The 23,522-nt window shown below is 54.7% G+C and overlaps 3 protein-coding genes across 26 annotated transcripts in view; 2 read left to right on the top strand and 1 right to left on the bottom strand.

The window, feature by feature from the left end:
• DNM1 (dynamin 1) overlaps window positions 1–1,434 on the top strand; it is a 41,668-nt gene extending 40,234 nt beyond the window's left edge. For 8 of the 15 annotated variants that reach the window (XR_008426354.2, XM_053920155.2, XM_053920137.2 and 5 more), the window contains one exon: window positions 155–1,434. Coding sequence is in view for 7 of the 15 variants with exons in the window: in XM_053920155.2 (XP_053776130.1) it covers window positions 155–227 (73 nt within the window). In the remaining 8 variants the exon portion in view is untranslated. The remainder of the gene's footprint in view (window positions 1–154) is intronic. The other 7 variants (XR_008426355.2, XM_071221000.1, XM_053920182.2 and 4 more) reach the window with 3 other exon arrangements.
• Window positions 1,435–2,078: 644 nt separating this feature from the next.
• Window positions 2,079–19,122, bottom strand: GOLGA2 (golgin A2). Of its 7 annotated transcripts, none has more exons than XM_024562069.3 (27): window positions 18,982–19,122; window positions 17,411–17,533; window positions 16,395–16,475; window positions 13,540–13,635; window positions 13,249–13,292; window positions 13,070–13,130; window positions 12,588–12,647; window positions 12,328–12,408; window positions 11,413–11,451; window positions 11,066–11,128; window positions 10,887–10,980; window positions 10,688–10,794; window positions 9,158–9,216; window positions 8,714–8,855; window positions 7,361–7,450; window positions 7,147–7,254; window positions 6,871–6,958; window positions 6,122–6,459; window positions 5,734–5,847; window positions 4,154–4,378; window positions 3,992–4,067; window positions 3,681–3,772; window positions 3,195–3,413; window positions 3,009–3,111; window positions 2,807–2,913; window positions 2,580–2,736; window positions 2,079–2,471 (listed from the first exon to the last, which is right to left on the bottom strand). In XM_024562069.3, the coding sequence occupies exons 1-27, from the start codon at window positions 19,060–19,062 to the stop codon at window positions 2,275–2,277; spliced, it is 3,045 nt and encodes a 1,014-aa protein (XP_024417837.2). In that variant the 5' UTR covers window positions 19,063–19,122; the 3' UTR covers window positions 2,079–2,274. The 7 variants fall into 7 exon arrangements, with proteins under 7 accessions (XP_024417837.2, XP_024417839.2, XP_053776049.1 ...); XM_024562071.3 differs by having other exon boundaries at window positions 3,681–3,769; XM_053920074.1 differs by lacking the exon at window positions 11,413–11,451.
• The window catches only part of SWI5 (SWI5 homologous recombination repair protein), a 29,274-nt gene continuing 24,018 nt past the window's right edge, over window positions 18,267–23,522 (top strand). For 2 of the 4 annotated variants that reach the window (XR_006655720.3, XM_045196820.3), the window contains exons 1-5: window positions 18,268–18,700; window positions 19,366–19,475; window positions 19,801–19,849; window positions 21,999–22,120; window positions 23,228–23,322. Coding sequence is in view for 3 of the 4 variants with exons in the window: in XM_045196820.3 (XP_045052755.2) it covers window positions 18,572–18,700; window positions 19,366–19,475; window positions 19,801–19,849; window positions 21,999–22,120; window positions 23,228–23,322 (505 nt within the window). In the remaining variant the exon portion in view is untranslated. Of the gene's footprint in view, window positions 18,701–19,365; window positions 19,476–19,800; window positions 19,850–21,998; window positions 22,121–23,227; window positions 23,323–23,522 lie in introns of all 4 variants that reach the window. The other 2 variants (XM_045196819.3, XM_045196818.3) reach the window with 2 other exon arrangements.

Here is a 23,522-nt window from a genome sequence, read left to right as displayed (position 1 = left end):
CCTACACGTTTCAGCTAAGGGGGTGACAGTGTCTGCTGACCTGGGCAAGTCAAGTTCTCTGAGCTGCATCCCAGCTGGGCCACAGAACTCGCCCAGTGAACCCACCTGCCGCTCTACCCCTGCCACTGACTCTCGTTCTTCTGCTTTTCCCCAGCAGGAAGGGCCCTGCCTCACCTACGCGACCTGCGGTCCCCCGACCAGCTGAGGCTCCCCTCTTAGACTTATAAGCCTGTGGCCACTGGCATCCAGCTGCCTGTCCTCCCTGCCTCCCCAGGGTCCCTTCAGAGGACTCCTGGGCCTTCTGCCCACACAGAGGGGCCTCCAGTGCTCCCTCCAGCCGTCCTTTTAGCTCTGCCCTCCTGGTTCAGTGTTCTTTCTCCTGTCTTCTCCATCAGGTCTGGTGGCCCTTGCTTGGGGCTCACAGCCCCATTCTCCCCAAGGCTAGCAGTGGCCTGGGCCAGTGGGTTGAAAGATAGGGGCGCCATAGAAAAGGGAAGCCAGAGGGGGCTGATCATGTGTCTGGAGCTGTGGGTGCACTGCCTGGTGGTGTGTGAGAGACCAGCGTGTGTGGCAGGGGGAGAGCCACCCCGGCCTCCAGCCCAGATCCCACCCCAGACCTCCACGAAGCTCCGGCCCCTGCCCACCTCCAGCTCCTCCCTCTCACCTTCGCCTTGTCTCTCTCCTCTCTTCCAGAACCCTTGCCCACACCTCCACCTGCATCTTCTTCCCCAGCCCTCCCCTCATGTCCCAGCTAGACTCGGCTGCCCTTGCCTTACCAGCTCTCTCCTCCTCTCTCCTGTTCTCTCTCTGCTTCCTCTCCAACTGCCAGCCGATCGGGTCAGGCAAGTCCATCCCGTCCTGAGAGCCCCAGGCCCCCCTTCGACCTCTAACCAGATCCCTTCTATTCCTCGGAGACTTCCCTTTCCAAGCCTGCCTGGACGGCTGTTCTGTGACTTGACATGGCTCCCAAGGCCTCCCCTCTCGTCCGTGACTTAGTCTATTGTAGTGGTGAGCTGACACACCCAGCGTGACGTTGGTGAAACTTGTGCCCCTCCGTGGTATTTCTCCTGCCCTGTTCTATAAATATCTATAAATACTTATATATATATACATATATATATACACACACACACACACACACACAAGTATATACGGCTGCCACAGCCTCACCCCTTGTGCCGGGAATTACCGTGCTTGTCTTTGAGGAGTCTTGTGGCCCACCTGCAAGGAAACACTGTCACCCTGCCATCCTCCTCCAAAGCGTGCCACCTCTGATGAGCTTCCCTGTCATGCCGGCCTGCGGACAGCCACCTCCTTTCTCCCCCTTCCCATCTTTCCCCCTCTTGTGCGTGGGGGTGCTGTGCTGGCAGCTGCGTGGTTCTCTGACTGCTACCAGTCTTGCTGTCTCTTGGCTGAGAATAAAACCCATTTCTGGACGATGGGGAACAGGGTGTGCTCTGCTGGCTTGTGTTCTCTGCGCCACTCGGGGAGAGATGAAGGTTCAAACACTGGGGTGCAGGGGTGGGCGAAGGGCTCAGCCATTGCTAGGTTCCTGTAAGGAACGTGAAACAAGGCCCGGTCCTTTCCAAGGCCTCCTGGGAAAGCACCTGGAGGTTAGTTCATTCTGTGGCTCCTGCTCTGACCACTAGGGGGCAGGAGCACCATCTCAGCCTGGAGAGTGGATGTGGGGTGTGGGCAGGCGCTGTGGACGGAACAAACAGGCCACCAGAGGGCAGGGTCCTGGAATGGAAACCACCTGGCCTGGAGATCAGCTCTCTTGGGTGCTGGCACCCTGCTTTCCCGCCCAGGATTAAATCAGGCTTCCGAGTCTGCCAACTATTAGGGCAGGACTGACCCTTAAAGTCCTGTGGCCAACCCTTTGGAGTTCCCCAGGCTTTACCAAGCAGGCTACAGGAGACAGCCCCAGATCTCTAACAGCCCTACCCAACGCACTGAGACACACTGAGCTGCGCACAATGCAGAGGCTGCCCTCTGCTGGCAGGACCCACTTCCTGCTCAGTGCCCACAGCACAGGGCCAGGACCCAGTGACGGGACAGGAGCACAGGCGACCACACGGTATGGCTAAATCCATTTATTCTGAAATAAAACAAATAGAGTCGAATCAACCCCGTCCCCACCTCCTTACTCTGTCCTATGTTATCAATAAATAAGTTTACTCTTGTATTATAATAATAATAGGAAAGACAGGGATGGGGTGGCAGGGGGACCGGGTGGGGGCAGAGCCCCCTCCAAGCCCCAGTAGTGTCACGTTATCAGATCACCATGATCTTCACCCCGGCGTTGTCGTCAGCGCGGTAGAAGAATGGGACGCAGGGGTTCTTGCTCAAGCCCGGGTGCTCCTGGCAGCTCTGCATCTCGCACAGCAGCTGCATGATTTGCTGTGCGGTGGAGTTCTCAAGTGCAGCCGGGCCCAGCTCCACGTTGTCGGCCAGGCTCACCTCGAGAAGATCTTCGGAGAGGGAGAGGCAGGGCCCTGAGTGACACGCGAGCTCTGCCCACCCACCGGCCCACCTGCCCTCCCCCCGGCCCACCTGTCCTCCCCGAGGGCTCTACTCACCACCCTGGCTGTGAGCAGCTCCAGGTGCCTGAGGGGCTGAGGGCGCTGTTGTGGGCTCTCCAGCAGGGTTCTGGGCAGCCCCCAGGAACTTGCCATACAATTCATTACGCTCGCCCACCAGGCGCATCACCAGCTCCTGCAACTCCAGGAGCTTCACCTGGAGAGAGAGGCGCTCAGCAGCCATACCCCGACCCCTGGCTCAACCCGCAGATGGTCAGGACCCCTACCTTCATATCCTCCTTGTCCTTAGCCAGTCGGCTAATGTACTCCTCCTTTTCCCGGTGGCGCTCCTTCAGTACTGCCCTCTGATTCTGGTAAAGGGTGATGTAGTCTCCTGCAAGGAGGGGGGAGGGCAAGCGGTGGGCGGAGCTCAGCTGCCGGGGCTCTCCTGCCACCACACAGCGCCCCCTTCCCTGGCCTCCCCCTCACCGATAGTATCCGTCTCTCCGGACAACTGAATGCAGCGGTGCTCCAGCTCCTCAACCCGCTCCTTCAGGTCCACGTTCTCTTGCATGACCGCTGTAAAGCGGCTCTTAGGCCGAAAAGCAGAGTCAGTAGCCACCTGCCCTGCCCATCTGCATCCTTCCTGGCCCATGTCAGGGGACACTCACTCACCTGCAGCTTGTCCATGGCCACCTGGAGGGCCTGGTGGTTCTCCACAGGCAAGCTGTCCCCCCTGGTGGCCGTGGCTGGGGTCCCTTCCTCCAGCTCGTGCTGGGGTGGGGCTGCTAGGTGAGCCAGGTGCTGGCAGCGTAGCTTTTGCTTCTTCAGCTCCCTGCGCAGCCGTGCCTGTTCCTCTTCAGCACTGGCTAAGGCCGTGTCGAAAAATGCCACCTATGAGCGAGAGGTTTGGGTGTGCTTTTGTGGGGGAATGCTCAGGACACGTGCGAGGCACGAAGGCAGAGAGGAGCTCCCCCTCACGGGGCCTCTGTGGACACATCTGTGGTTCAAGGATGGTGTGGTGTCTGACCATCAGCCCCCAGGGTAGACTGGGGATAAAGAGAATTAGCGGGTAGAAACCAAGAGTGGTAAGCAGGGTGCCCAGCAAGGACCTCAGAGGGAGGTGGTAAGGTGGGCGGGGAGGGCAGGGAGTCAGCTCACCACGGCCTCTCGGCTGTCGAGGTCCTCTGGCACACTCAGCTTTGGCCTGGGAGCCTCCTCATCCTTCTCCTCCCCATCCAGTTCATCTCCTGCTGGGGGCAGCAGAAGGGTCCTCAGACAACCCCACAAGGGAGGCGGAGCAGCCCAGGAAGACAGCAAGGGGCCCAGCTCTGCCTGGCCTCGCTGTGCAACCCAGTCCCCAGAAGCAAAGGATTTGCTGTCCTCAAGGTCTCTTCTAGCTCAGTTCTACGCTGCTAAAAGTCCCCCTCCTCCTTGGGCTCTGTCCTCTCCCCCTGGGTAGTTCCAATTACCTTCCCCAGGCAGAGCCATGAGGCTCAGCTGGGCCTGTAGCTGCTGGTTCTGTTGATTGACAGCTTCCAGGAGCCCCTAAGGGGCCAGGAAAGAGCATGAGAAGGGACACAGGTTGCAGGCCTTCCCAGGCAGGGCTTTAGGGGCCCAGCATTCCAACTCACCTGGGTCTCCTGCAACTCCTGGCGGGCCATGTTGGCCTCCTCCTTGCTCTGAGCTTCCTCTTGCTGCTGCTGCTCCATGAGCTGGGAGTGCAGCAGGACCTGCTTCTGCAGTACATCTTTGTCAAAGAGCAGCTGCTGATAGGCGGCCACGTACTGCTGCAGGTAGTTCAGGTTCTGATCCCGCTCCTGCTGCAGGCTCTGAGCCTCTTGGCTCTTCAGCTCCACCTGCAGGAAGGCCCCGGGAGTGAGGGCAAGTGGTGGCTTGCTTGCAGATTCTGAGCCCATAGCCTGAGATCTGGCAATGACCCCTGTGCCTAATGCAGCCACTGAGCTCTGGCCGGGTAGCTCATTTGGGTAGAGCATCATCCCAGTACATCAAGGTTGCGAGTTTGATCCCTGGTCAGCGCACATATAAGTAGAACAACAAATTGATGTTTCTCTCTCTCTTTCAAATCCATATACTTTAAAAAACTTTTAAGCTTATTTAAAAAAAAAAAAGGCACAAGGCACACACTAAGGGGCTCAGCCGCCTGCCCACACCCCTGGCTTCCTCCCCAGGGCCTCAGCAACTGCCCTCCCTGATCCAGAGACACACGCCACCTTCACCCAGCCTCGTACCTCGTAACAACCTGCTTTCTATGTCAACTTTAGGCCACAGACTCATGAAAAAGCTAAGTGCCAACCAACATCTGCTAAGCGCATGCTAAATGCCTGGCACTTTGCATGCGTGATTCTCATTTAATCCTCAGTACCTCTATGAGGAAAATGCTGTTCTCCCTTTTAAGTTAAGGAAGCTGAGGCTTACAGATGCAACGTCAATAGTGACTAGCGGCGCTGAGGCTGACAGAGCTGACCGCAGTGAGCCGTCCTTCATACACCATCCACACTTCTTCCCCTCGAATGGAGTTCAGTGCCTCAACTGGCTATGACCTACAGCACAGGGCTACCCACCTCTAAAGGTCAGAGGGCAGCCCTGGCTGGTGTGGCTCAGTGGGTTGAGTGCCGGCCTATGAACTAACTGAAAAGTCGCCAGTTGATTCCCAGTCAGGACACATGCCCGGGTTGCAGACAAGGTCCCCAGTTGGGGGCGTGTGAGAGGCAACGGATCGATGTTTCTCTCACATATCGATGTTTCTCTCCCTCCCTTCCCCCTCTCTAAAAAATAAATCTTTTTTAAAAATAAATAAATACACTCTGGCTGGTGTAGCTCAGTGGATTGAGCACAGGCTGTGAACCAAAGGGTCACCAGTTCGATTCCCAGTCAGGGCACAGGCCTGGGTTGAAGGCCAGGTCCCCAGTGGGGGCCACATGAGAAGCAACCACATATTGATGTTTCTCTCCCTCTCTTTCTCCCTCTCCCTCTCTCTAAAAGTAAATAAAACCTTTTAAAAAATAAAAATAAAGGTCAGGGGCAGGGGGCAACAAGCAGTCACAGGCTCTGAGGAACTCTGAGGTCCCCTGTCTCTAGGCTGGAACTGCCTCTGTCCTGGCCCTGGCACCCAGCTCAGCCTTGCCCAAATTCCTCCCTCCCCAGAGGCCAGTGCCACGCTCTGAGCCCTTCCCAGTGGGGGCAGGGTTACCGTCTCCTTCAGCTCCCCCAGCTTCTCCTGTAACTGGCCCAGCTTCTTGGCCAGCTCCTTCTTGACATACTGCTCTGTCTGAAGTGTGCTGGTGAGCTCCACATTCTCATTGGTCTGGACGGAGAGAAGCAATCAGTGGCCCCCCAAGGCAGCTGGAGACACCAGATCGCAGCTCAGGGAAGGGTAGAGGTAGGTAGAAAAATGCCCCCTGCCCCCCTCATTCACCAGCGTGGGCTCTCTGGGTCACTGGATGCCTTCATAGGCTCCACTTCACGTAAGCACCGTACCACCCCATTTTAAAGGTGGAAAAACAAGGCCCAGAGATTTGAAGGGTCTTGCCCTGCACCAAAGGACGTGGCAAGGGAGCCGGGCGGGCAGGGCTGCGCACCAGCCTGACGAAGCCATCCTGCAGCTCAGCCAGTTGCTCCTTGAGCTCGCGGTTCTGAGAGAGTGCCCGGCTGATGGTGGTGCGGTCGCTCTGCATGTCCTCCAGGATCTGCTTGCGCATCTCCGCCTGCTCCCCCCAGCGCTCGGCCTCCTGCTCTAGCTCCAGCAGTCGCTGCCCCTGCTCCTGATTCAGGCGGCTCAGACTTTCATTGTCCTGAATTTGGGCCCGCAGCTGCCCTGTCAGGGTCTCCAGTTCCTGCTGTAGCTGCTCCGCTTTGGCTTGTAGCCGCTGTTCCGCCTCCGAGGGCCCCGCTGGGGGCTCCTGGGGTGGGGGGACAGCTGAGAAAGGACGCACACAATGAGGGCCTCTTGCCTCTGTAGTCTCAAAAAATGCTCTTCTTGGTCCATAGCTCCTAACTCGGCCTCCTAGCCCCAAATCTTGGCATCCTGGATAATAATTCCTCATACTCGCACGAGGTTCAATCTTTCAAGATGCTTCCAAATAGAGTTCTTTACATTTTTATGCTCAAGACAACTCTGGGTCACTGACAATGTGCAGTCCACCTCTTTTTTGCAGATGGGGACACTGAGGCTCAGAGAGATTGCAAGGCTTGCCAACTCCTGGTACAGACCTCTTTCCCTTTGCCACAATGCCCATCCACCCACCTGCCTCCTTGGGGGGCGTTCTAGCCGCGCTCACCAGCTCCCCGACACGAGCCCTGCTGCCAGATCACCCCAGCCTCTGCTCACCTAGCTGGCTCCGCAGTTCCACCAAGCTGGTCTCCAGCTCCTGCACCTGACTCAGGCTGTGTTCCTTCTCCTCCCTCAGCTTGAACATCTGGCCAAAGCATGGACAGAGCGGCGGGGATGGAGGAATGGCCAAGCGACCGTCTCCCTCTCCACCCCCACCTACAAACATACACATCCACCTCTGGCTGCACACGGCAAGTGATGTGATTCCCACTTACGGATGACCAGAAAGATCGAGTGACCTCGAAGGTGGGGGGCTCGAAGGTCACATCTCACCTGCTCTGACATCTGCTGCATCTTCTGTTGCCAAATGGCATTCTCTTCTTTCAGATTCTCTGCATACTGGTCTCTCTCCACCTGCAGCTGCTTCAGCAAATCCTTCAACTGCAGAGTGGGTGCAGAAGTGAGCAGGGGCTGGCACTGGGCCTCACCCGCTCCTGGTCACCCAGGGCCGCCCTCCTCTCACCCACCACCCTCTGCAAAGCCTCACCTGCTCCACACGTGTCTCCAGCTGGGCCCGCTCCTCCAGGGCCTGCTGGAACTGCTCCCTGCTGTCAGGGGTTTCAGACTGACTAGAAAACTGGATGGTGAGAGGTGAGATTAGACCTGGGGAAGCCATGCAATGCTCCCCACAGGGTTCTGAACTGGGATCAACATACAGCTCTGGGTCAGTAAAGGACTCCGTCCTGATGATGTTGGTACCATGTCCACAGCGTTTATATTTACTAAGTACTCATTGTGAACTATTCCAACGAGTGTTCAAAGTCCTCCCAACGTTTCCGCTAGCCCCCCAGTCCTACCAATCTAGTGTGCGTCCTCCCAGGCCCTTTCTATACGTATGCAAACATGTTTAGCTCATACACACAGTCGTGCTGTGCAGGCTTAGGGTTCGGCCATATAGCGCTCTGCAACTTATTTTTACTTTGCAGCATACGAGAGCCATTTAATGTTTGTGATGGTTGCAAAGCAGTCCAATATTGTATATGAATACAGCATCCTTCCACCACACCCCTGCTGATGGCCGTAATAAGACGACACACTGGTGCTGGTCCCCAAACACAGTGGTTGGGTCAGAAGTACGAGCAGCTATCTGAACTTCAGAGCGCCCCTCAGCTCTAACTTCTCAGATCGGTTAGGCCACCCATTTCGGGAACAGGCGCAGAGTGCCCTGATGGGTGGGGGGTGTGAGCGGAGCTCTTGGATCCGTTTGCTGCCCAAGCCAGAGCAAATGTGGAGCCTGGCGTTTCACTCTGGGGTCCTGGTCACAGAGCACCCCTGACAAGCAGGTCACATCCAGGAGAGCGCAATTAAGAGGGTGACCACAGGAGACACGCTGGGCGGAGCTGGGGCTATCTGCTCAGAAAAGACCTTAGGAAGGACAGGGGCCTCACACACCCCCTGTCAGAGTAAGTAAAGGTCTGTCCTGGGAGAGTTGAGACTGTTCCGTGGTCTTCTGGAGGGAAGAAAGACCCCCGCGGAAGGAAGCTAGGTCCACGAGGGCAGAGAGCTGCTCGGCGTGAAGAAAAACTGAAGCGGAGGAGCCCTCTGGCCCAGGCACCCTGACCAGCTGGTGGCTTGGCGCCCTCAGGGGAAGAAAATAAAATTCAGGGGCTAGCCTGATAAATGTCATCTATAAAACAGTGGCTCTCAACCGGGATGCTGTTAAAAACAAAACCAAGAAAGCCCTCTCCCTGAGATTCTGCTTCCAAAGTTGTAGATTTTTATCCAAATCTAGAGGACTCCATGGGCAGAACCAGAACACAGAGCCAGATTTTCCAGCTCTTGGCTGGGGGCCACCCACAGTGACCCCAGAAAACCTGGCCCCAGGGCCTCAGCCCCCCACCTGCTGTAGCAGGAGCTCTGACATCTCCAGCTTCTTCTGCAGCTCTTCCAGGCTCAGCTGCACGGCCTCCTTGTCCGTCACCAGGACCCGAAGCTTCTCCTGCAGCTCCGAGTTCTCCTGCTTCAGGTCTTCATTAGTTTTGCTGTGGCCGGAGGCAGTGGAGAAAGGCATGAATAAAGAACAGGAAGGATCGCTTTGGTGGTCAACCCACCGCCCTCACCATAAAACCACAGACTACTGGCACTAGAAGGGACCCCAGGATCGAGTCACAAGTGACAGGCCAAAGAGAGGACATGAGCTGCATGAGGGCCAAGCTCAAGTTGGCACATCAGGGACTAGAGCATGCTCCGCACATGTCCAAACCTGGACGACCTCCTCCCCATGCTGCTTGCGTGCCTCCCACCTCCCAGCACATCACCCAGCCCTCGCCCACCCCCATCCTACTTGCTCTTGTATAACTCCAGCTTTAGGGCGTCACGATTCTTGACTAGTTCTTTGTTGTGCTGCAAATACAGAAAGGTGAGGTCAGAACCAGGCAGGCAGCAGGTGAGCTGGCAGACTAACAGCAATAATAGTAACAGCAACACTTTGTCACCCAGAGTCACATTCTACATTTTCCCAAAGCACTTCCAAGCCTGCATTCTCACTTGCTTTTAATAAGAACTCAACCAGTAAGGGTGGAAGAGGCAGGTCGAGAGATCTAACCCATAGCTGGCTGCCAGAGACCCAGGAGAGCAGATGCTTTGCTATTTTTACTACTATTATCATCATCGCTTAAAAGAATTTTTTTTATATGCCCTGGCTGGTGTGGCTCAGTGGCTTGAGTGTTGGTCTGCAGACCAAAGGGTCACCAGTTCAATTTCTGGTCAGGGCACATGCCTGGGTTGTGGGACAAGTACCCAGTGGGGGGCATATGAGAGGCAACCACACATTAATGTTTCTTTCCATCTCTTTCTCCCTCCCTTCCCCTCTGTCTAAAACTAAAATTAAATTTTAGCCTCACCTGAGGACAATTTTTCATTGGTTTTTAGAGAGAGAGGAAGGGAGAGAAAAACATTGGTACCAGAGAGAAGCATCAACCAGTTGCCTCCCGTACGCACCTAGACCGGGGGCTGCACGCTCCTTGACTGGGGGTCAAACCACAACCTAGGGATGTGCCCTGGCTGGGAATCAAACTCATGACCTTTCTGTTAGTAACAGCGCTCCAACCACATGAGCCACCGGCCGGGCATCCCCGTCACTTGTGAACCTTTACTTCGCGCTTTACCAGGTGCCACGCTACCCCTTTGAGCCCTTACAATCACCACAGGGAGCGGTTACTATGGTTTTCTCATCTCACAGGCAAGCGGCGTGGCACGGCAGGGAGCGTGAGAGGGTGCGCTGCTTGCCTAAAATCACTCAGAGCGGTGACTGAACACTCAGGGCTCTCTGATTCTTTAACCACCTTTTCTTCCTGGGGTGGGGGCACAGTATGAGGGGAGGAGTTAAATTTTTATCGTAATTTTTCATTCATTTTTTGAATGGATGATACACGGACATGGCCCCAAACTCAGAAGGCACAGAAGTGACATGTCTCCCAGCCACCCTGTCCCTCAACCCTGGGTTTTTATGAATCCTTTCAGACATGGCCTCACTCGCTCTCGCTCTCTCTCTCACTTCTCCCCCTTCTACACATGGGATAACATGTTAACAATACTGTTCTGTACCTTGGCCCCCCAAACCCCCAGGACTTGGCTGAGGCCCATGGCCAGTCAAGGGCAGGGCTGGCACGTAGGCTCTGGGCTCTACGTCCAGTGCTGGCTCCAGACAGCACATCCCAATGCCCACGGCCCCCAACTCGTTCCCAGGCTGCTTCTCACAACCACACAACTTTAAAGCAGTGAGAAACGGCCCTCACTGCCCTGGGGGCAGCAGACACTCCATCCTAAAGAAGGGACCTGGAGGCTCACTTGCCCCTGGGGCAGCTGCGCTCACCCTGTCCGCCTGCTTCTGCTGCGTGGAGACGGCACACAGTGTCCGCTCCAGGTCGCCCACGCGCTGCTGCGAAGACTGCAGGAGGCCAGCGAGATCCTCCGCCTCCCCTGGAATGACAGAAGTGAGGTCCAAAGGAGGGATGCCGCCGAAGGCCTGCCACGTGCCTGGCCAGAGGATGACAGGGCGCCTGCGTTCCCACCTGTTTTTTGCCGGGCTGCTTGCTGAGTGTGGGCCAGAGCTGTCTGTAATTCCGTCTTCTCAGACACTAGAATCCCTATGGTCTGGATATGAACCTTTGGGAGAAAGGCCAAACAAGGGCTGAGAACAAGGAAAAGAAACATCGAGGGAACCCCAGGGAGCACCCTGCAGTCCCCTTACCTGTAACTGCTCTCTCAGAGCTCCCTGCTCCTTCGCAAGCTTTTGCTTATATTCCTGCTTCTCCTGCAGGGAGAGAGAAGGAAAATCTCTTACTGGGAGGAGGAAGAAATGAAACAGCAAAAGACATGCCCCCGAATGCCACCAATGGCCCAGGAGAGGCCATCAATGAGACCAGGTTGGTGGTGGGGGTAGGGGCCAGGGGGCCAGTTGGGGGAAGGGAGGATCAGGGAGGGGGAGGGGCCTTTATTTTTCCCAGCTGGGAGCAGGCAAGCCAAGAATGGGCCTTCCGGTCTGAGTCCTCCCCCGAACCCTCAGCCATGTATGAGCAGACAAAGAAATCACATTACTTTTTCTAGCTGATCCGCAATTTCCTGGTTCTGTCGCTTCTGTGGAATCAAAGGCAGGTGGCTGGGGTTACCCCCTGCACTATGCTCCCCAGACCAAAGAGGAGGGACAAATGGGGACCAGGAATGGGTGTTTTGGGGTTTTTTAATGGCAACATACCAGTCATTTATTTATATATTTATTTAATTTGTTTCCATTACCATTTCACCATTTACTCCCCCACCCCTGCCCCGCAAGAATGGGTTTTAAAGGGAAAGGTTCAAAGCTCCCAAGCAAACAGACTTCGGGAGTAGGGTGGTTTTGCTCCCAGCTACAGAAGCGCGTGTCTCAATCCGAATTCCCCTGAGAGGACAATGACATAAGCCTCTAGAAATGGGGTTTGAGAAGGGAAAGACGGCCCTTCCGCCAGCTCGTGATTTGGAAGCGTTCATTCATTCAGCGGGTATTTATTGAGCACACGCCACAGGGCAGCAGACATGTAGGAATGAAAAGGACCTTTAAATCTTTGACTTTTTGAGCTAAAAGGGACCTTGGACACCCTCTAATTCTACCTCCTCAGGAAACTGAAGTCCAGAGAGAAGTGACTTGCTCAAGGTCAAAGACAGCAAATTAGAGGCAGCGCCAGGGCCAGAACACAGCAGTCAAGCTAGTGGTCCCCCTAGGGCCTAGAGGCAACAGCGCCGCTGCAGGGCAAGTGTGGAGAGGACTCAGCAAGCAGGGGAGTCTAGGGACACAGGGCAGGCAAAGAGGGCAGCCACAGGAAGAGCCATGCCACATGCTCCGCACTCTGGGGTCCCTCCTGAGATCTAGGACCCCCTGCACCCCGTTCTCCCCTGGCCCCAGGGGCCCCAGCTCCTTTTTGCAGAGCCCCAGATTAGCAGCATAGAATCAGGGACCCCCACCCGCCGGACTCTTACCAATTCCTCTATCTCGCTACCGAGTTGTTTGTTTGTTAGATTGCTGGAATCCAGGGCTAGAGAGAGCTCTTGGTACCGGCTCTGAGGCGCATGCAGAGAGGAGGGGTTGGAAGAGGGACAGGGAGAGAGGTAGAGAGAGCAAACATTAGGGCTAGGGGTATCCGGGCTGTCTCAACTGGCAGCAGGGCACCCAGCCCCCTCTGCTGGGGTTGGGGGGGCTGGCCTGCAGGGTCTCTGGGTCACAGTCCAGGGCCACTCACCTCCAGAGCCTTTATGTTAGCAGAGGATGCCAGTCCCTCCCCATTGACGAAGGATGCAGACTAGGAGAGATGAAAGAGCCCACATGGAGATGCTCTGTGTCCCTCTCCAGGCCTAAGCCCACCAACTTCCTGTCTTCCCCACCAACTAGCGAAATCTTCTTTTCTGCCGAAGTTGGCCCCCTCCTCCTTTTCTGCCAACCTCTCCTGGTTCCTACCTCCCCCTTGCACCTCCCCCCACCACCCCAGCAGCCCTCATCCTGTGCCCTCTGCAGCAGGATGAAATGCAACCGATCTCATGGTTCAACTCCTTCATTTGCACAGCTTCAAAGCGAAGACTCGGGGAAGGAATGACTAGCTAAGCATTAGCCAGCTGGGCCGGCCCCTCCCAGCATCTTCCCTTCCTCTTGGGAACCTCTGTCTCAGTCTCTGTCATATTTTCCTCCCGCCTTCCCACCCGCTCTGGGCTCCAGTTCCTGCGGTACCTCACAGACGAGACCATTGAGCTGCTGGGAGAGCTGACGCAGGCTCTCGGTAGATGAGAACCTGCAGGTGAACACAGCAGTTAGGGCTGCAGGAGGCTCGATGGGAAGGAAGGGGTCGAGGGCAGCGCCTGCCCGAACCCCTCAGCCTCGGGACTGCTGCGCCTGCAGGAGACACTCACGTGCTTTCCGACAGAACGAAAGGGCCGCTTTCAGGGTCATAGTTCTGTTTGGGAAGAAACACATGAGGTGAGAACAGGCCGGGGGCGAGGTGAGCCCAGGTCAGTCTGGCAACACTGCATCCCCCCAAAACTTAAGGAGCAACCAGGTTCTGGCCTCTCCCACCCTAGTCCTCAGGAAGGCCTGAGCCACCCGAAGAAAGCAGGGAAGAGTCCACAGTGGGCTAGTCCTCAGGGAAGGAAGAGGGGTGAGCATTGAGTGGGGCAGCGGGCAAAAGGGGAAGAGACACAAACCTGAGCTGATGAAGCAGCACTGGGGGAAAGGACACCGTCAGGTGACATGGTGTCATCAGAAGACAGTGCTGCAGGAGCGGCATGGTCTTTGGGCGCCTGTCACAGAAAAGAGCGGGGGTTAGGGAAGCCTGTGGGAAGGGCACCTCACTACCATGGATTCCGGGGTGCGGAGCAGGTAGGACAGGTGTTGCTGCAGCCAGAGTGACAGCCATACATGCTGGGAGCCACTCTGGGGTGTGGCTATGGCTCGCCCAGGGCTCGGCCGCGCTGCAGCCTCCAGCCAGAGCTCAAAGCAGGGCCGCAAGACCTCCGCCATGGACACGGGGCCCTGTTCTCCCTGGAGCTCAGCAAAAGACAGCAGCAGGATCTGGCCTGTGACAGCCACAGCAGGTGGGAAAAGGGGTGCCAAATCAGCAGGGGAAGGCTCTGTTCTTCCAAAAGGCCTGTCTGTGCCTCAGAGTGACCCCCACCACAGGCCCCTGCTGGGCAGAGGGTGCGGTGACAGAGAAGCAGACGTGTTCACCACAGCTCTGCCTCTTTCCTCTCCCTCTCCTCTCTTCTGTCCTCCCTCCAAACACTGGCTGCGTCTGCCCACTCAGGTCATTTCTGGGAAAGAAGTTGCCCAACCAGAAGCCTCTCCCAGTTCCTGGAGGTAAAAAGTAACCCCACCCCAACCTCCTGGCTCCAAAACAACTACTACCCAGCCAAGAAAGCACCTGAGAAACCGGAGGTAAGACATCCGCCCTCTGACTGTGGGCTTCCTGAAGAAGCATCAGACGGAGGCCCAGGAGCCAGGGGAAGCTGCTCTCTCTTCCCCAGCTGGACCTGCTTGCTGGACCAGAGCCCCACCCAGCCTCTCTCCAGGCTCAGGCCTGACACTTAATCCAAGCCTCTGGCTCTAGAGAACTAATGTCCAACAAGCCAGATGGGCAAAGAGATAGGGAAGACAGGTAACAAGCTGAGCTCGACAAGGGAAAGTACCAGGGAGCCATGGCCTGTCCAGAGAAGCTGAGGCCCAGAAGGAGAGGCTGCACCTCACTGCCGGGGAGAGAGGGGCTGCCTGCTCTCTGGAACCCTCAGCTCTGGCCTCTGAAAATCCCAGTCCGCCCTCCTCCTTAGAGCAAGTACTGCAGAGCCTGGGGGAGCTGCGGCTGGATCAAGTTATTTGCATTACTGCTCACGCTATGACCTTTGGCCCCAGAGCCTGGTGTCGCCTTGCCAACCTGCACAGCAGTCTAATAGGTAAGAGCAGGGGTTCTGAGCTGGCTGGGCAAGACACTTTGGGGGGAGGTGGGCACCCTCCTAGCCAAGGCACCAGCAAGCTCTAAGTGTCTCCTGGCATCTTGGATTCCCAATGATCCCTAGCATTGGGCACAAAAGAAGCTCAAAAGGGGAAAAAAGTATTTTTCTAAGAACGTACATATAACAAGACTTTTGTGAGCAAACAAATTATTTCATCAGTTTAAGTCTTATAGCTAAGTATGGGGTTTTTAAAAAACATTGTCCACTCCCCTCAAATGCCCCATTCCATTAAAAAGTTTTTTATTTCTCCATTATTCCCCATTTCTGGAGATGCTCTATTTCCACCCAGGATATGGCAATCACGGGCCTGGGTTACCGGAGTAGAAAACTTAAGTGGGAAACAGACACCTATAAAAAGAGGACTTAAAAACAACAAGTAGGGACTGTGGGAACCTGCGAGTTCATTTGCACAAGAACAGAGGGACACAGGCACAGATCATTAGTGTAAATGCTCAGCGGCAGGGCTCTGCTGCCCTCCCCCGTGCCACTCAAGCTGAAGCTGAGGAGGTGAGTCACAGCTGGAGGGACCTGACCAACTGGCTGTGAGCAGTCCTGATGGCCAAAATACTCTCGAACACCAGCCAGCAGCGCCCTGTCCCAGCCCCTCCCCGTGCCCATCTGGGCCCATCTCAGCCCTATTCCTCTGGCCTGGCACATGTCCCCCAAGGAAGTCAATTAAGGAGGAATTGCCAACATCACGTCCGGAGGATGTCCCCTCCTGGCCTGGTGTATGCCAGGCTCCCCTGCCTTTCCAGAATGTGCTCACAATCCTGGCTGTTAGCTGTGCAGTGCCCTCGGCCTGGAACTCCCATTTTCCCCTCTCTTCAGTTGGATGGATGTTGCCCACCTCTGATCTTCCAACTGGTCTCGAACGCCACCCCCTCCAGCCTTAAATACATTTAAAACCGACTTCCCCCTCAGGTGAGCACGTGGAATGTTGCCACACTCTATCTTGCCTGTTCCAGTGGAGCCTGCCTCCCTCAGGGGGCATTCTACATGGTTCCCCTATTTTCTCTGGGTCCCAGCCAAGTGCCTCTGATATCAGAGGCCCACTGAATATGGTGAAGTGTCTATATTTGATTTTTATTCTCTTTCTCTTAACCCTAGGTAACTGACTCCTAAATCAAAATTAATTAATCAACTTAAAAAATCACAAACTGCTCTGTGATTCATTGGTCTTTTGGGGACTGAGGCCCACAGGGCAGCCCGAAGGGTTTGTTTTAATTAATCTCTCCCAGTCTGAGAGCACCACTGGACATTCAAACTGGGGGGGTCAAAAAGCCCAAACCCAACACACCTGCTCTAGAAGCTATTCCCAAATTACCTTTAACCTTCAAGGTACATCTCACCTTCTCCAAGATGATAGAAGATGTAGGGGAAGAAAAATAAACCCAATCAACCAAGCAGGTGAAAAAGCAGACATGAGCAGGACGAGGGTCAATGACAGCAACATAAAATAAGCCAGAGGCCAAGTACCCCCCAAACCGGAGAAGCCTCGGGACATGCACAGCTGGGAGAGAACAAGCCAGAGAGGGGTCTCGGCACTGCCTCACCTTCCAATTGTCCAATGGGGAGAGCGCTACCCCATTGGAATGGTTAAGGTCGGACACCAGCACCTTCAGAATGTCCTGAATCTACAGGAAGCGAAAGGGAAAAACAAGGGCAGGGGGAGAAAGAGAGAAGTGGCTTAGAGAGAGGCAAGAGGGTCAAAGAAGGGAGAAGAGATGGGTTCAGGGAAATTCAATGCCAGAGAAGAGAGAAGGGGCCCGATACCACGGCCTGGGCCATCTTTCCCAGCAGCCACTTGCTGCCTTGCCACAGGCAGCACTGAGTGCAGATAAACAGAAGGGGCAGCCCCCTGAGCGGTGCAGCTCTGCACACGCTCCTCAGACCTTCTCCTCGGGCCCAGGATGCCAGGGATGCATCTGGCAGGGCTCCAGACCCCCACCTCCATTTTAAAAACCAGACTTCTGAGTAAAGGTCTGCTTGAATGAAAGGGGTTACAGCTAAAAATAAGTTTGACAGACACTCATGTGATCTAACAATATCATCTTACAGATGAGGAAACTGAGGCCCCCCAGGAGGAAGTGATTTTCCTGAGGTTGCCCACAGATGGACTCAAAACTCCTAATCCAGTGCCTGGGGCTCTCCTCCCCACGCCCTGGGCCTCTGTGGGTGCTTCCTCAAGGGACAGCCTGCTGGCAAGCGGCTGGCTGTTCTCACAGCCTGGCTGTCCCTGGAGGCTGGAGATGAGGAAAAGCCCCCCGAGCAGTAAGTGCAATAGCAACTGCCCTTTATTGGATGTTTACTCCACACCACGCCCTGTACTTGGGGACTAATATAAAAACAACGTCTTTTAAACTTCCTAAATGCAAGACAATATTACCCTGATTTTACTGATATGGAAACAGAGACCCAAATGGCTTAAACAATTTGCCCCAATCCCTATCTCTAGCAGAGGGAGAAGGAGCTAAACCAGCACTTGACGCCTCTTCCACACTCTTAACCAATACCCTCTACTGCCCGCTCAGCACCCCCGTCCCCAGAAGCCTGGCTGGCCCAGACTCACATCCTCAGGCGAGTGGCAACCCTCAGAAGTGGCTGTCTCAGGGCTACTGCCATTTTTAATCTTCTTTTTCTTCTTAGCTCCTGCAGGAACACCAATGCCTCGCTGCTGTTGGAATTCTCTCAGCTGCAAAGGAGAAAAGCAGTGAGACTCACTCACGACCACTAGCAACCCCTGTATTCACACCCTGCTTACACAGTTCACAAGACACTCACGTCCGCCATCTCATTAAACACCACGACAACCTTACAAGTGTTGTAATTCTTACTTAAACACTGCAGAAGTGGACTGATATCATAGCTCTTTTTTAGAGAAGGCAATAATGCAACTGCAACTCAGTCTTCTGTCTCTGAGTTCTGGGGGTCACGCCATAAATCGGTAGCTGCCAGAGGCGGTAAACACCTAAGCGATCAGACATCAAGGTCCGTCCTTATCCGTTAGAGACGCACACCACGACTACGCAAACTTTTACATCAGTGGAGCCTCATGGCAGTGGAGGCTCACCCCTTGTGAACCAGGATGGTTAAGAGAAAAAAAGACAACCAAGCTACCATTTCAGAGAGAAGCCTATTATACTCCTACAAGTCTATGTAAATGTCACCCTTAAGTACATTAATACAAAAGGCATTTTCTCTCCCAGGAGAATCCAGCAAAACTGATGCTTCAGTCCCATATTTATCCTGTGGCACTCGGAGCAACCCGTGCTGGGGTGGTGATTTTGGGATGGTTGCCAGCTGTGAAGTGCAGTTTCCTGGGATCTGCTCCACGGAGGACAAGCAGACCTCACTCCAAAGAGCACCGACTGCAGGCCAACCCGCTCCCAGAGCCACAGAGAATTAGAACGTGAGTTGGAGAATTCGGATGGCAAATTTCAGTCTCTGGAGAGCAGCAACCTGGGAGAAAACCAACCTAAACAAAACACATTCTCCCCACCAACACCCACAGATGTGGTCACTGTGTCGAGATCACTAGTGAAATGCGGGCTTTTTACGCTATCTTTGTCTATGGGTGGGGTAGAGTCCAGAGTAAGGAAGCCTGAAACCTCTCCGACCTAAGTCCTACAGTCCCGAGTCCCCTTTAAGCTGGAAATTTGTGCAGTGACCAGAGAACCGGAAAGCGGATGAAAACATTAGGGGACTGGGTCGTAAGATCGAACTCTGGGTAATGACAGTTTCGAGGGGGATTGTGACACAACTATATTCCACTCCTCCCAACCGACGCCCGAGTCGCCGCTCCGCGGTGGGGGTAGGGAGCGCAGGGCCCGGACCCAAGTCCTTGGAGAGGAAGCCCAAGGTACCCAGGGAGCCCAGGAGGTCCGGTTCTGGGAGGCAGAAGGCGAGGGCCAAGCCTGGAGCCGGGAACCTTGGGGCCCAAAGTCACCCGGGAGCTACGAGTGAGGGCGGGGGCTGGGCTGCCAGCGGACTTGGGGGGGCGGGGCTGGTGAGACGACTTTGGGGAGGGGGGCGCCGAGGGGCTCGCCCCGTGTGCCTCAAAGGCAGCACAGACTCTGGCCACCGTCCGGCCGTCGAGGGGCCTTGGGCTAAGTCAGGGAGCCGCGACTCGGCACGTTTTACCTTTTTCCTGGCCTCGGCCAATTTTTTCTGTCGGACTTCTTCCGACATCTCGGGAAGGGGAGGGGTGCAGGGGGGCCACATCACCGCGATCCCGGAAACCACCTCGGAATTGCTTCCGGCAGCCACCACGCATCTTTGCGACTAAGCCAGAAAAGGAGGGTCCAGGGCGATTATAGGCAGCAGTGCTATGGGCGTAGTTTTAATCCTTCAACCCCATTGGTCTTTAAGAAAGATGAAAGGGAGAAAGGGCGTGGCCGTGTGACGCGACCAGGAGGAACAGGCGGAGCCACCGGCACTGATAGCTGTCTCCGCCCCCAGGAACCCGACCTCGCGGGTGCGCGCGCAGCTCGCTGTGTGACTGGCTGTTCCTGGTCTCCTTCACAGGATCCTGATTATTTGGTGGACCTGAGAGGCCGCTCTTCTGTCCCCACCCTGGATCCTCCTGCACTGAAGACCCCCCCGATACGGGGGCCCCGGACCCCAGGGCTCAGGAGGTGGGCTAGGAGCGAACAACAAAGGGAAAGCGCATCCCTGCACAGTCCCTTTCCTGACTCCCCATAGCTCTGCCCCAGACTTTCACGTCCTAGAGTTTCCTTCTACAGACCTCGATCCCTTCTTCCACACAGTCCATCCTATCAGTATCTCCCCTTCCTCGAGGATCTCTACCCTGATCCCAGGAGCATGTCTGCCCCTTCCCGACTGGATCCAGTCCCCGGCGCACCTACTTCCCAACTCCTCCTCCCACACCCCACGATACCCGCTTCTTCGGGAGGGCACTCTAGCTCCACTCAGCCATTTTTCCCTTGGATGCCTCTCCAGGACTCAACCAGGACTTTCCAAAAGTTGCCGCGGGGCCTTCCGATCCCCTGTGAGTATGCCTGTGTACCCCCAACTGTTGCCCTGTCACTGCTGCTTCCAGCCCGCCTCCCCACCTCCACCGCAGCTGACCCCGCCCCCCATAACCTCTTCCCCCAGCCAACCCCACCCCTATTCTGCTGAGACACTAGACACTCCAGGCCCGCCAAGCTCCCGAGGAGAAGCAGTGGCCTGCCCTCGTCCGTGGTACCACACGCGGGCTGCCTCTCCTTCCTGGAAGCTCCACTGTCCCCTCCCCCACCCATCCCACCCACGCAGAGACCACTTTGGTTCCCTCAAACACCTGTGCTGTCTCCTGCCTTTGGGCATGTGGAGATACTGCCCTAATCAATCAGGAATCCCCATCAGCTTGGACGAGCATTTTTAAAGATTTTATTTACTTTTAGAAAAAGGGGAAGGAAAGGAGAAAGAGAGGGAAAGAAACATCAATGTGTGGTTGCTTCTTTCGAGTCTCCTACTGGGGACCTGGCCCACAACCCAGGAATTGAACCAGTGACCCTTTTGTTCCCAGTCTGGCACTTAATCCACTGAGCCACACCAGCCAGGGCACTGTCCTGTAGAACCGAGCTTCCTCAGAGAAGCTGAACCCTCACTCTGACTCAGTCCAGTGACCCTACTAGGCGCTCCCTTAGCACACTGTACTTCCACTTTAGAGCACTTCTCAGACTTGTAGTTTGTTAATTACTAATTTGCCAATCACTCATTCATTTGACCAATGTTGTTGAGTGCCTACTACGTGCCAGGCACTGTAGTAGACACAGTGTCATCGGCAGTAAGTATAACAAAGTCCCTGCCCTCGTCGAGCTTACACTCCAGCGGTATAAGGCCAACAGTGATGATAATATTGTCAATGGAAGGTATGACATGTCCAGTGGTGGTAGACGTCATAAAACATCAGGATAAAGTGACAGTGAGTGGTGGAGGAGTGGCCATTTAAATAGGATGGTCAGAGGAGGCCTTTCTGAGGAAGGGTGACCTGTGAGCAGAGCTTTAAGTGAAGGTCCCTGGAGGAAGGTCACGATTGTTGGGTGTTTTCTATTTGGGACGAGGCGCCTGTTCCATGAAGGCAAAGGACCAGGCTTGCCGTCTGCTCTGTTGCTGAACCCCGGGAGCCTTTGCCAGTGCCTGGCAGATGGTGACTGCTCACTTTTTGGTGACTGACTGGTTAGACGCCCCGTGCAAAGAACAGGGACCACGTCTTCCTTGGTCCCTTCTTGCATCACGTGTAGAGAGTTGATCCAGCACATTTCCTGAAGATTAGCAGTGTACCAGGCGCTGGCCTTTGCAGCGGAAAGGGCAAGGATGAACTGTAGCCCCAGGAAAAGACTTTCTTATCCAATGGGACTATAAACCCAGCAACATCACAGACTTGAGAAGAGGATCCATGTAGATCTGAGACGGACTCTCCGGGGTCAGATTGGGGGCCGGGAGAGGCCCTGTAGTTAGGATTGGCTTTGGCTGGGAGTGAAAGAAAACCCCAATGATGGTGGCCTAAACGGGGACCCAGGCCTCAGTCTTGTTCCACCACATCTTCAATGTGGCTTCTGCCTCATCATCCACATTGTGGCTGGCAGGAAGGAGGAAGGCCAGAGAAAGGCCTGCTGTCTCCCTGGAAGGACAGTTCCCAGACGGAGCATGCACTGTTTCTGGCACGTAGTTATAAGGGCCACATCAGATTCCAGGGGAAGCCGAGAAATGTGCCGTATTTTGCGGTGTATAATGCCCACCCAAGTTTTTGGTCCAAACTTTCAGGAAAAAAATCTCTTAACTGTTTAATTAATTAATTTATTTATTTATATTTAGATACTAGTTTTTGTATTATAAAGGAATTTTAGCATTTATTTTTGAACGTGTGGTACACAAAATTTTGTGTAACAGATAATTGTAAAACACAAGAACAGATACGAGGTATTTCAGGTACTACTCATGTATAATGCACACCCTTATCTTTCCCTCAAAAATTCGGGCAAAAAAGTATGCATTATACACGGCAAAATATGGGTAGTCTTATTTGGGGTTGGGTGGTATCTATTTGTGTCACCGAGCAGAAGCAGGGAGTGGCTTTTGGGGGACAACTTGCAGGTTCTGAATTGTGGATAACTGGTCGGTCGGTCTAGCTAATGACTTTTTGTGCCACTCAGCGGCCATCTTCCAAGTCCGGCCAGGCCGATGGGGCCAGCGAGGATTCTCCGCACCTTGACATTCAGAAGCTGAAGGAAAAGCGGGACCTGCTGGACAAGGAGATATCCCAGTTAATATCTGAGTAAGTCTTGTTGTGCTCCTCAGTGTACTTAAGACAACTAGTGCCCAGTCACTGCAACCCAGTCATCCTAGCTGAGCACCACTGGAGTCAGGGTGTCCCAGCAGCCTCTCTTGCGGAGGGTGTGCTCAGGCTTGGGAGCACCAGGAGACAGGAACCGGAAGGCTATCAGGAATGGAGGTTATTGCTCCCTGGGGCCCACATCCTCTGCCTCTGCTTCTGCCTGCAACTAGATTCTGTTTCTCTCCCAGGGTAGGGTTTTCAGTGCCTGGGGGAAGCAGTTCTTCAACTCCTGGGTGTTCCTGTGCCCCATGCTCCAGCCACACAACACAGTCCAAGCAACTTTTTAAAAATTTTTATTCATTTACTTTTATAGAAAGGGGAAGGGAAAGAGAAAGAGAAGGAGAGGAACATCAATGTGTGAGAGACACATCAATCATTTTGCCTCTCGCACGCCCCCAACCAGGGACCTGGCCTGCAACCCAGGCATGTGCCTTGACTGGGAATCGAACCAGAGACCTTTTGGTTCATAGACCGACACTCAGTCCACTGAGCCACACCAGCCAGACTGAGCAACTTTTTTTTTTTTTTTTTTTAAGATTTTATTTATTTATTTTTGGAGAGAGGGGAAGGGAGGGAGAAAGAGAGGGAGAGAAACATCAGTCGGTTGCCTCTCAAATGTGGCCCAACTGGGGACCTGGTCTGCAACCCAGGCATGTGCCCTGGCTGGGAAATGAACTGGCAACCCTTTGATTTGCAGCCCAGCGCCCAAACCACTGAACCACACCAGCCAGAGCAAGACTGAGCAACTTCTAAATGTGCATTTCATGCTTGAGGGGATCTGATTGGCCACTCATGTGTCCATCTGTGAATCCCTCAGCTGTGGCCAGGGTCACATAGTACTAGTATGGTTGGGACCCCTCCCTAAGCGTACGGGGGGCATTTTCCAGGGGCTGATCCCTGCTACTATAAGCTTTAGTGGACAGGGTCTGTCTTACCATCTCTAGTCCCCAGTACTGAGCACCTAGTAGGCCCTTAGTGCTGCCTTCTTACTCTCTGAACCTTGGGTCCTCATCAGCTTTCTCTCTTTCTCTCCATCCCTCACCCCAGAGGCTACAGCGTGGATGAACTGGAGGACCATATCTCCCAGCTCCACGAGTATAATGACATCAAGGATGTAGGCCAGATGCTGCTGGGCAAACTAGGTGAGCAGCAGGACTCCAGAGGAGCAAGCAGGGCTCAGAAGGAGCCCCTATCTCCCAGGGGTGGTTGGGTTTTGCCCCTGAGCCTTCTAACTTGCCAACCCTCCCACACTTCTCAGCTGTCCCGCTCCCTGAACGCCCCTACCTTTCCTGTCACCTAGCAAAGCAGCTGTACAGCTCTTACCCAAGTCGAGGGTTTTTAG

This window comes from Desmodus rotundus, chromosome 1 (assembly GCF_022682495.2).
Source record: "Desmodus rotundus isolate HL8 chromosome 1, HLdesRot8A.1, whole genome shotgun sequence".
Classification (NCBI taxonomy): domain Eukaryota; kingdom Metazoa; phylum Chordata; class Mammalia; order Chiroptera; family Phyllostomidae; genus Desmodus; species Desmodus rotundus.
The sequence above is the reverse complement of the archived record's forward strand: the minus strand, read 5'-3'. Positions and strand labels throughout refer to the sequence as shown.

Coding starts and splice junctions, on each gene's coding strand:
- GOLGA2 (XM_024562069.3), bottom strand. CDS start 19,062: ATGTGGCCCCCCTGCACCCCTCCCCTTCCCGAGATGTCGGAAGAAGTC. Junction 12,648..13,069: donor TCAATGGTCTCGTCTGTGAG/GTACCGCAGGAA, acceptor CATCTCTCCTAG/TCTGCATCCTTCGTCAATGG. Junction 9,217..10,687: donor AGCAGAAGCAGGCGGACAGG/GTGAGCGCAGCT, acceptor CTGTATTTGCAG/CACAACAAAGAACTAGTCAA.